The sequence below is a fragment of the Gossypium hirsutum genome, chromosome A04 (genome assembly GCF_007990345.1).
Source record: "Gossypium hirsutum isolate 1008001.06 chromosome A04, Gossypium_hirsutum_v2.1, whole genome shotgun sequence".
NCBI lineage: Eukaryota > Viridiplantae > Streptophyta > Magnoliopsida > Malvales > Malvaceae > Gossypium > Gossypium hirsutum.
In genome coordinates, this window is record NC_053427.1 from 28,348,508 (window position 1) to 28,361,116 (window position 12,609).

Genomic DNA, 12,609 nt, shown 5'->3' on the forward strand with positions numbered 1-12,609 from the left:
CCTTTTATGCCATGTCAACCACTATTGGCATATGAATGTGTGTTGTGGTTGTTAAGGGTGACAAGAGGTCTTGTAAAATAGCCTCAAAGTTGTCCACATGGATAGACACACGAGCATGTGTCTAGGCCATGTGTGACACACAGTCAACCCCATAGGCGTGTAGTCCAGCCGTGTGTCCCCTGCACCTTAGTTTACAATGCATGGTAGTAAATGCACGGGCAGAAACACAGCCGTGTAGAGGACACGGCCTTAGGACATGAGTGTGTGCCCAGGCCGTGTGAAGCCTGCACCTTAAATATGAAAATTAAATTCGCCTCATGGCCTAGCACATGGGCTTGTGACTTGGTCGTGTGATATTAAATTTATGCTGACGTCATAAACAGAGAGTTACACGACCTAGGGACATGGGCTTGTCAAGGGCACACGGGCGTGTCGTTGTGTCCACATGGACGTGTGACCCTGTTTTAAGAAAATTTTTCTAAAGTTCACGGTTTAGTCCTGAACCGCCCCCGATGTGTGTTTTGGGCCTCGTAGGCCCATGTAAGGGATGATGTGCATGTTCTTGAATAAATTTTAAATTTGAATGAAATTTTATGGTCCAGTTTTACATAGTAGTGTATGTTCAAGTCCGGTAATGCCTCGTATCCTGTCCCAGCGTTGGACACGGGTAAGGGGTGTTACAACTTAGGTGGTGAAATGGAAGGAAAATGAGAGAAAAAGGGAAGAGCAAGGTGGTGGACGGCAAAGAGAGGGAAGGAGAGAAAAATGAAAAAAAAAAGTGAAATGGATATATCTAAGTGCATGGCCAGCCAAGGTAAGGGAGGAAATTTGGTATGTTGGGGGACAAAGGCAAGATGACCTTGCAACAAAGGAAAGAATCTTTCCAAGTATGGCAAGATGTGGGTTGGATGGAAATGGTGTTCACACTAGCCTAAGTTGTCAAAATTTTAATTAAAAAGGTGAGATTATGAAGGCTTGAACTTGGGACTACTTGGAAAAATTTTACACAATTAACCACTAAGCTGTTTAATCCCTTGTGTCATGAACTAGCACAAATAAATAAATAAAATATAATGTGTGACAGTATTGAAATTTTTGTACTTGTTCTGAAAAAAATGTAGCATCCTGTAGTTTAGACCCAATAATTTGGTCGGGCAAGGGATGTTTTAGGTAAGTTTAGTTTTGATCTTAGACCAATTAATAGTTATATATATTATGTAATAGCTCGATTTTGGGCCTAGTCGAAATAGTGGTTTCGAAACCACTATTTCGGAGCCATAGAAATTATTTTTAATGATATTTTATGTGTTATAGCATAATCATATGAGTGCATGAAAATTTTGGTGAAATAATTTTAGCGATTTCAAGGACTAAATCGCGTAAAGGGAAAAAGTTTTGTTTTGCTAGCTAAAGGTGTCAAATAGCTATAGAACATTAAATTAGGGTGTTTATTGAGTAAATAGACCATAAATATGTTAGTGGCTGATCAAGGAGAAAAAAAAAGGTTGAAAAGTCAAAGTTGATGTGCATTAGGTGACTTTTTTTGGTAATAAAATAAAACAAAAAGAAAAAAATTGTTGTCATATTTTCATCTTCCTTCTTCGCCACCGAAAATATCAGCAAAGAGGGGGTTTTGAAAGCTCAAAAATTTCAGCAACTTATATCCCTTACAAGTAAGTGATTTAGATGTCTATTTTTGATAATTTTTGTACTTTTGGAACCCTTATAGCATGAACTAGCTAATGGGGGGACTATTTTGTGAAATGGTTGATAGTCTAGGGATTTTCCATGAAAGGATTTATGTTGTTTTCTGAATTTTTATGGAAGAAAATAAGTCTTGGTTGTGTAATAAACAACTTTTGTGAAAAGATTTTCATGGAAAACACCTAAAAGGGCCATTTTGTAAAAGTTATAAAATAGGTTGTAATTGTGTGAAATAGTGGAAATTTTGTGTTTTCATAAGAGTAATAATTGGTTGGTTAGGCTTGGCTAATAAGAAAATTCGATAAAAATAGATTTTCGGGCCTAAGGGTAAAATGGTCATTTTGTGAAAGTCTAGGGGCAAAATGTTCATTTTGCCAAAAATGTGAATTTTGATTGCCCAAATTTATTTAATGATTAAATGAGTGAATTTCATCATGTTAGATCAAGAAAATTGAGATTTGGGCTTAAATCGAGAAAGTGCATGGTTAAAGACAAAAAGAGAATAATTAGCCAAAATTGCATTCGAGCTAAGTCCGTGTGATTAAATGAGCATGATATTTATGCCATTTTTATTATACTTAAAAATCTATCTTGCCATGATTGTGTTAAAGTTTATGTTGATGATATTGTATATGAGAAAGTGCTGTCAAATGTAAATAACATTTATGTGTTGATTGAATGCTTGGAGATTTGATAGAATATGATATTTCATTGAAACGAGTAAGTTGTATGTAAATAATACAACTACATTGTTATTATATGTGTTCAAATTGATATAGCATGAATTTCTTGGTTGTGGAAATGATTATGTATGATGAATATTGAGATAGTAGAATTCTCGTTTGAACCTTAAGAAACAATTCGGATATTCATGCCATGACATTCGGGTTATTTGTGTGCTAGTGTAAGACATGCCTGGGACATGCATCGGCCACATTGTGGGAGCCAGTGTAAGACCATGTCTAGGACATGGCATCGGCATTGAAACGAAAGCTAGTGTAAGACATGTCTGGGACATGCATCGGCCTCGGGATGTAAGCCAGTGTAAGACATGTCTGGGACATGCATCGGCTACAAGATGTGTCAGTGTAAGACCATGTCTGGGACATGTCATCGGCTCAGATATGCGAGAGGTAGTGTAAGACCATTTCTGGGACATGGCGTCGGCCTTGATTTCGATAGTCAGTGTAAGGCCATGTCTGGGACATGGAATCGACTTGATGGATGAGCCAATGTAAGACCATGTCTGGGACACGTTTGAGGCTTATTGAATATCCGGTAGTGTTCCGAATGGTTCAACAGTGAGAGTTATGGTTTAAGCTAAATGAGAAAGGTCATGACCATATTGTGAGTGGTACAGGTACTTACATGAAATTGATGAGATGTGAATTCAATTCATGTTATATGATTAGTAAGGAATGAATATGAGCATGTTGAGTAACACAGGTATGTATGCCAAGCTCATGAGAAATGGTTTCAGTTTATGATGCACATTTAGTAAAGATGTAAATAGGTAATTCATGCTTATGAGAATGATTTTGTGATGACATTGTGATTATAGGTCTATAGTTATGATGTATGAATATGTAACCTTACCAATATGGTGGAAATGAATTAATATGGTGTGATAAACGTAGTATTGTTAATTTACACTAAAACAATTTTGGACAGCAGCCATAGTCCAACTTTAAAAATCCACCAAAAATTGTGTAAATTGAGTTAGAGTATGAATAAAAAATAAAATAAAATCCTAATGAGTCTAATTTCACATAGAAGAAATTTTCTAAGCAAAAGAGCTTTATATTATGAAATATTTTAATTGTTGTGAGACAAAGTCAGAATGACTTCGAAATCCCCTATTCTGATTTGAGAAAATCATTTAAAATTGTACAAAAATATTTATGAGTTATAATTAATATGATTAGAATTCTTAATGAGTCTATTTTCAAGATAAATAGATGGGAACATAATCTGAGTCCCGTATTATGAGATAATTATTTTTTAGTGATGAGGGGGTCAGAACTGTCAGACAGCAAAAAAAGGTAAATTTAAGGAATAAAATGTACTAATTGGCTGAACTAAAAATTCTAAAAATTTTATGGTAAGAAGATATGTGAGTCTAGTTTCAAGGAAAATTAGCAGAACTTAATTTTGAGTTCCGTAGCTCCATATATAAATAATTTAGTGACTGTGACTTGAGAAAACAGCTTGACTGGAACATGAGTAAAAATGCAAATAAGGTTGTATTACCATGAGAAGCAAGTTGATAAATTGCTTATTATTTTCATACGGTCTTACTAATCTGTAAAGCTTACTCTCTTCCCTTCCTTTCCTTTAGTGTTTTCAGGTTAGCTCGGGGTTGGAGATCGTCGGAGACAGCATCACACTACTAAGTCGCTACCTTTGGAATAATGAAGCATATATTAGAAATTTCAAGTGAGTGGCATGTATAAGGATCTAGTTGATTGACATGTACTATTTTACTTTGGTCAAATGTGTCGGCTTATATTGAGTTATATGTATATGGCCATGAGATGTTGCTCATATTGATTTTGGCTTGTAAGCCTAGCTATTCATGTCATGTCTAATGTTTTTAAGGTGATTATGTTTGTTTGCCATGCATGGTTAGTAATACGACATGTGTGTTGGATGGATGCTCTATGACCAATTGAGGTGGTCAAAGCCATGTAGTAATCGCACGTTATAAACACAACGTGATAATGATTGATTTGAGTGCTTGATGGATAAGTTGGTAACCATAGTATAATGGTAAAAGTGGTCATCAAAATGACAAGTCTTATGAACGTGAAATAAGGAATCTAGACTTGGTATTGCATGAGTAGATGCATTACTTGTAAGAGGACATGTTAATGTTAAGGATATGTCTTAATAAAGAATGTTTAATCACTAAAATGATGCCATGATTTGCGATTTTGATGTGCATAAGGTTGTAAGAGATTATGGGTAACATGAAGGCTTGGAAAATAGCCTAAGTGTTGGCCACACGGGCTAAGACACGGTCGTGTATCTCAACCGTATGAGGGACACGGCCTGGAGACACGGGCGTGCCAAAGGCACATGGGTGTGTCCCTATGTCCACACGGGCAAGTGACCCTGTTTCATGGGAAAACTTTCTAAGTTTTCCTGAAACTTCTCAAAGTTCTCGGTTTAATCCCAAATTGATTTCGATAAATGTTTTGGGCTTCGTAGACCCAAATAAAGGACGACATGCATGTGTTTAAGTCCGGTAACGCCTCGTACCCTGTTCCAGTGTCGGACATGGGTAAGGGGTGTTACATATTAATAGTTTTAAAATGTATTTTTACATTATGTAATGTTATATCACATACCATAGCAGTAGTACATAATGAAATAATTCTTGTTTATTATATTGGTTGAAAGAGGCTTTAAGTCCGTATACTCTTTCATACACTTGAAAGTTAACCTTCCTTCTATTTTATATAATATAATATAATATATAATATATTAATGGTTTATATATGCGTTAATGATTAAATATAATTAGTTAATATATTAATAGTTTATATATACACATTAAGGTCGGATTAGGTAATCAGTTGATTCGATATTCTCGATTCAATTTTGATTCTAAAATCCAAAATTGTTTAAACCAAATTTAACAACTTTGTACCTATTAAATATAATATATATATTGAAACTCAAATCTAAACCCAATTTAAACTTTATTTAAAACTTAATTTAAATAAAAGTAAAGTCATTCCAAATTAAAAATTAATATAAAGATAATAATATCAATAAAAATTTAACATTAATAAAAAACATTAAATATTAATAAAAAGCTAAAAGTAGAACCTAAATTCGCAAATCTTAAAAAAAAAACTAAAAGTAATACTTTAAATTCTCAAATCATTATAATTAAATTTATTCGTAATATTATTATTGTATAATGAATAATGTTTAATCATTTGAATAAGTATAACACTAGTTATCATATTATTAAATGAAGGATAAATATTGGATATATTAGTAGTGTATTTTTTTTTATTTCATAAACAATATTAAAAAATTGACATGTTTAATGTTTTTAAAATATATATTAATATTTTACTATATCCTTATAAGTAGGGAAGACCAAAACTCGATTTGATTCAGAAAATAAAAAAAATCGAATTTTGAGTTAATCGGATCAAGTTGTTCGAGTTTCGAGTTTAAGTAGAGTTGAATTTTACAATTTGAATAACTCAACTAATTTGAATAAGAGATTGGTGTAAATACCCCTTTGGTCTATTTCAATTTTGAAAATGAGCAAATTGGTCTCTTTCAAAAAAGTTACAAAATAATTCAAAATAATTTTCAAAAATTCAAAATAATTTTTAAAATTCAAAATATTTACAAAAATTCTAAAATTTATATTTTTAAAAAGAATTTTTAAAAAACTAAAGCATATATAAAGAAAGTTAAAATTTTAAAAATTTTCTAAAATAATAATTTTGGGACCAAAATAAGTTAATTAGTGATTCAAGTTTATTATACTAAATTATTTTCTTTGAAAAAGTTTTCAAATATATATTGTTTCAAATTTATGTGTTCTAATATGAAACTAGTTATACTTTAATAAGATTTTAATTTGACGTGTTTAATTTTTTTAATTTAACCCAAACGACTTTACTCGATTTGATTCGAAAAAATTTTAAATTAAGTTAGGATGATAAAATAGAACTGATCAATTCGATTAAATGGAAATTTTCACTCGATCCGATCAAACGTTTACCCCTACTTATAAGCCACTTGTCAATCCCTTACCCTGCTTGTTGGGTCTAAAAACTCCTTTTGCAGTGTGCTAAATATTATCATTAAATTTAAATTTTATAGATTTTAATAGTTAATTTATATGTTTGTTATATTAAAAATATTTTATAATTCAATTAATCTTCTTAAAAAATTTATTTCACTTTACAAACATAAAAATTTATTATTAATTACTTTTTCTATTAATAAAGTTTTAATATAAATATGTAATGTGTATGAACACATTTTTATAAAATAAATAATTATCATTTATTTTTGTTCTTATTTTTATTTTAAGTAATATCATAAAATTATGTTAATTATTAATGCCTATTATGACTGTTGAGTTATAAATTCGTATTTTTTTATCAGATTTATCTTGAGATCAGGCCATATTAGTCTCGGACTCGAATTCTTAAAAAACTTGGGCATTCTCAAGCTCAAGGTTTTTCAAGCTTAGATTTTCTCTATCTTGAGCTTTTTCGAGCCCAGATTTATTACGAGCTCAAGCTTTCTCAAAGTCAGATTGTTTAGACTCAGGCTTTGTTTTGCCAACTTGATAAAAACTTGTTATTTTTTTAGCACTAATACATGGATACATCAGCACAACAGGAATTCTATTGAGTGGGTGAATAGGTGTAGAGTTGTTAGTAAGCTTAAAAGAGAGGACAGGGGATAAGATCCAATGTTGTGTGAGGTAGGTTCATTGTAATGACGGCAAGGAGATCCTGAATAAAGTTGTTGGGATACATGAATTGATGAGCTTGTTTCTACTGCCTTAACAGTCTATGTGTACGAAATTCTGAAGGCCTTCTTATTCTATCAACTAGGCGATGACGTTTAAAAAAGTTTGAAGGATGCTGAGAATCCAGAAGGGCTTGTTTCGAGTATTCTTTTTCAATAAGCTTGTAGATTTGGGTGATAGAATAAACTAAAATTCGAAACATCATATAATTAACTTAACAGAACCATGAATTCAATGTAGAAAATAAACTAGACCGTTAAAGTATAAATGTTATTACAGTATCTGTTTGTATTCCAGAATGTGGTCATTGTAAATGCATTGACCGAAACAACATTTATTTTAAGCTAAATAAAATTGTGAAGACCATTTATAGACTCAGTTGTCTTTCGGAATGTCAAGGTTCTCAAATATTGGACTGTCAACTCCGACTCCCATTGCATTTAGGCCATTGTCTACATACACAACAGCCCCCGTGATAGCTGAAGACAATGGCGAAGCCAGAAAGGCAGCAGCATTTCCCACCTCCTCTGTCCATTCATAAAATATAAATGGTATTTAAACATAGAAGCATAACAGTCGAAACTTGATCTATTTCCCTTAGAAATTATAGTATAAAAAAATTCAGTTTTAAATGTACTTTCTTGTTTTAGAGTGTTTGAATGGTGATTCTTCATTTTTGGTACCATGAAATGCAGATACAAGTTGTAGTAGTTTGCGAATTACCTGCTGACAGTTCTTTCTTTAGGGGTGCATTAGCCAGGGAGTAATCGATCATCATGTCAATAAATCCAATTGCCTTTGCAGCTCTACTCCTCAACGGGCCTAATATATTTTGGGTGCAAAAATGTGAGACAATGTGATATATGTAGCACTATGTATTCTTAACGATAAAGCTGTGTTGTAGTACTCTACACAGACCAAATCACAAGTGAAAACAGTAATTGAAACCAGATATACCTTCAATAGACAATTGTAAAAGCAACTTCAAACTTTCATTTATGTGATCTGATTTTTATGGCATATAAGCATTCTTTTCCAACATAAAAGCCCTAGCTAGACAAATTGGAGGCTCAAAAGGTACTATTTGCAACTATGTTACTTGAAATTGAGTGAGGGATGGGCAGTTCTCTATACCCATGTTCGAAAATGTCTTGGACAGATGTCAAACATGGATACATCAAGAAAAAATGAATAATTGGAGCAACGTAGTTCAGTACAAACTGAATGTGACTACTCCTTATTTGTTAATTTTCGAGAAAGCCTCGTTTTAACACTAGACTTTTCAAGCAATACAGAACCCTGAGAATGACAACACGTTTTGAGCACTAGCATACTATCAGTGACCTTATAAGATTGTCATCCTTATGGGTAAATTTTGGCGGTAGCCAACGGAACTAAAGCTTTAGCTCTATGCCTCATGTCAGTGCCTAGACTTATCGAATGAATAGCACACCGCTTTTGGCGTGGACAAAGGACATTCCAGCCCTATGGCTAAACAGGATATCAAGCTGTAAGATTGTCACACTCATTTACCTAAACTTAAACTTTTATCCTCATTTGGCTAAACTTTGCAATTTCCGTACACATTCCACCTGTAATTCTTTTCATAGTTCCACCATGCATACATTTAGGCACAGCAGGCGAACTAATGGGATATAATTATCTCCGGAAATGTTTATTATAGAAAAAAATTTATCCTTTTTCGTGTGTCTGTTCCAGGGGGAAGAGGGATGATATTTTCTTATTAATAAGTTACTGACCGGCAGAAATCGTGTTGACTCTGACTTTGTGTTTTCTTCCAGCTTCAAAAGCCAGTACCTGTATCAAGCAAACATTAAGTTACCAATAGTTGGACAAAATTGAAAGAGATGCTCCAAAATAATGCAAACAAGAGAGACAGAAACAGAAAGCATCCTCAGATAACACAAAAAGAATAAAGGAAAAACTCACACGAGTATCACTCTCCAAAGCAGCCTTTGCTGAACTCATGCCTCCACCATATCTGCCCATAGAAAGACACAATCAAATATAAACAAAAAAATTTATAAGACTGGTGTCCTAAATAGGAAAAATTATATAAATGGCAAGATACCCTGGGATTATTCTTTCAGAAGCAATGTATGTTAGAGAAATAGAAGCACCTCCTGCAGCATCAATAAACTAGTCTAAGTTCAAGCAACAATTGCTTGTTCATTTCCGTGGGTTGTTAAGAAGAAAAATTATGGTGGGATTGGACAAGAGACAACATACCCGGATTCATTATTGGAAGGAAATGCTTGAGTAGAGAAATATAGGAGTAACTTGATGCAGATAGGGCAGCAAGATATCCATTTCTTGATGTCTCTAAAAGAGGTTTGCTTACCTGCCGATGAATGGTCATAATAGATAAGCAACTTGATAATATTTGAGAAAAAACAAATATTAATATTGAGAACACCACACCTCTGGTCCATTTGCAAGGGAGTGAACAAGAATGTCAATGCTGCCAAAATCCTTTTTCACACATTCAACAAGCTCCTGTGAGACATTACTACAAAGTGGTCAGTCTTAACCATATGAAACACAAAGAAAGTCATTTTAATCACAGCACTGGAGAACTAATATGATCTTGATATGCCCCAATGGTTAAAGTTCAACACCCAAGTTTTTTTAACACAAATATCTAGAATGCAAAGTTTGCAGCTTATCGAGCCCATAAAAATATTATTAAACTATGATTATGGCCAAGTAGGACACTCTGTTTTTGTGAAATGCAAATGATTTTTACATCTAATTAACAGGTGAAGACATGGATCACTACAAATACATGATCCATCCATTTTCAGGCAAATAAAAGATGACATTAGGAAAATGGTAAGCAACATAAATTTGACATTGTGGTTTATGATTTACACAGCTCTAAGCCTCTAGCTATTTAAGGGAAAAAAAAAACAATGCAGTTCATTAAAACATGCGAAAGGCATCTTAGATATCAAAAGTCGAGCATGCCATGCAGCTGAGATGGATATTGTAGTAACTCACAGGTATTGAAACAATGATAATATGTACCCAACTAAAAAGAATGATTTTATCTTCCCTATGGAATGTGAAGGCGACTTAAATAGTTACATATTATGAGGTTTGATTTGACAGAGCAGTTTTCCACCTGAACTGTCCAGTTTGAAGACCCGGCGTAACGTTTGTTTGTTTCCACCTGAAGGAAACCAAAAATTAGGATATTACAAAAAAAAAAATCAATATTTGCCTTCTTCTAAAACCATACGGAGAAAAAGGCTTACATCTACAGGTACATCCTCGGGAGAGTCATAAACAGCATCCATGGGATAAACTTTGGTGATCTCCATTAATGACCCATCTGGCAATCTGGAAAAGAAAATTCCAATCAGCATACCGTAAGTGAGAAATCGGCAAATACCAAAATCTACGCAATCAACAGGAAAGAACATTTTTGTTCTTACATGCGTGATTCATCAAATTTCCCACGTCTTAGACTGCTTTCGAATATGTTGAGTGCCTGCAAAAAGAAATGTTTGCAGTTATAAGAAAAACTGTAAAAAAGTACAACTTTGACCTTAAAATGAGACTCTTTGCTTCTAAATGACACATATGTTATATAAAGATACATACAGGCACCCATGTTCCAACAAGAATTTCAGCTCCAGCAGCAGCAAGAGATTTTGCTATTGCCCAACCATATCCATTGTCATCAGCAACACCAGCTATAAATGCTCTTTTACCTGCAAACCGACACATCATATTAGATGTTCAAGTGGTTTACGTCCATACTGCACAGACAAATTTCATGTCTTAAGAGCTTTTCAGTCATGTCAAGATTCAAAAAACATGGTTAGCTGATACAACATCATCATGTATTCTAATCTGTATTCAACATTATTGAATTAACGCATAGAAGTTATAAGAGAGGGGGAAATAAGGACAGGTTACCTCTCAAATCAATAGGAAGTCCAGAAAAAGGCTTGTTGTCACTTTGTTCAGACATGGCTCTTGTAACAAACTTTTCAAACTTGACAGGCTTTGAAGTGATCCTATGGAGGAACGGCTGCCTTGACGAGATGTGAGAGGCACTTGCAAGCCCTGACCATGATGCCTCTTTATGCTGAGCGATGATGTTCACCATGGTCGAGACAACAATTTTACGAGAAGAAGAAATACAAGGTTTAATGTTGGTCATGTAAGGGCCAGGAGTTGCTGCGGTTCCCATATTTTCTTCTTTTATCTTACTTGAATCACCCAAAGTCAATACAGTTCTACAAGATCAAGTGGAACAGTTAAATAATCAAGTAAAACACAAGGCATTATGGTTAACAGAAAGGCAACATTTTTAAGTAATATCATTAGCAAGAGTGATAACTTTATAAAATAAGAGACACCAACATCCCCTCTGTGGGAATGTAATAAGATGACAAAAACTTTTTCTTGGTAAATAAATTGTCTCCAACACCCAAATCTCTGGTTGGCTTGGCCATTGTGTGGTGTAATGCTCTGACATGTAATAAATGGTTGGTTATTTTCATCAGATTTCTAAGGGACCAAATTAGAAGCAGAAGATTTCCCTTAATGCTCAAATAAACATGTAAATGGAATGAAGGCATTAGTAAAGTTTGAATAACATTGAGCAAGAAATAACATGGAAAGATCTGAAAACTCACCGAAGCAAAGGAGGAGGAAGATTGGGTTATGAATGTGGGGATTGTACGGAAAGAGCAGTGAGGTGATGAGAATATAAAGAAAAGAGGAGGGAAGTGGGGTTATGTTTTGGGGGTTTCGATGAAACCGAAGTGGTTGATGGAGTTTTGGTTTCCAACAGTTGGGAAGCAACGACGGGAGCTTTGGAAATGTCGACCTCAGTTTGGTTTTGGATCCTTACTCAAATTACTATTATGCCCTTCTTTCTCTTTTTGTTGGCTGTGAATGGATTGGACTCTTGACTCGTTGATTTGACTTGCTGTCAAAAATAGCCTTATGGCCCGAATTATACTTGTTTTTTCAATTTTAGTACTTAAAAATTTTTTTGTCTCACCTTTCTATTTAAATTATTTTTTATTATCCAAATTAATTTAAGGCATAAAAGAAAATAAGATATATACGTGAGACTATTAGAATATGTGACATCATTTTTTTGTATTTTTAATACAATTTATATTCTATTGATTAAAAAATAAAAAAAATCATATAACATATAAAAAATAAAAAATATTTAAAAAATTCTAAAATACTAAAATTTTAAAATTCTAAAATATATAAATATAAATTTTAAAAAATCATAATAATATATAAAAATTGTAAATTTTATAAAATTGAAAAAGTATTTAAATTTTAGAAAATTAAAAAAATTCCATTTTTCAAAAATATATATTCAGGAATAAATT

At 33.2% G+C, this 12,609-nt stretch overlaps 1 protein-coding gene across 1 annotated transcript; it reads right to left on the reverse strand.

The window, feature by feature from the left end:
* Positions 1-7,449: 7,449 nt before the first annotated feature.
* LOC107898485 (enoyl-[acyl-carrier-protein] reductase [NADH], chloroplastic) lies at positions 7,450-12,105 on the reverse strand. Its single transcript, XM_016823946.2, has 13 exons — positions 11,890-12,105; positions 11,165-11,487; positions 10,847-10,956; positions 10,678-10,733; positions 10,498-10,582; positions 10,365-10,412; positions 9,662-9,736; positions 9,470-9,581; positions 9,312-9,363; positions 9,170-9,221; positions 8,980-9,037; positions 7,943-8,041; positions 7,450-7,746 (listed from the first exon to the last, which is right to left on the reverse strand). Exons 2-13 carry the CDS (start codon positions 11,439-11,441, stop codon positions 7,595-7,597), a joined length of 1,176 nt encoding a protein of 391 aa, XP_016679435.2. The 5' UTR covers positions 11,442-11,487; positions 11,890-12,105; the 3' UTR covers positions 7,450-7,594.
* Between the last annotated feature and the right edge of the window lie 504 nt (positions 12,106-12,609).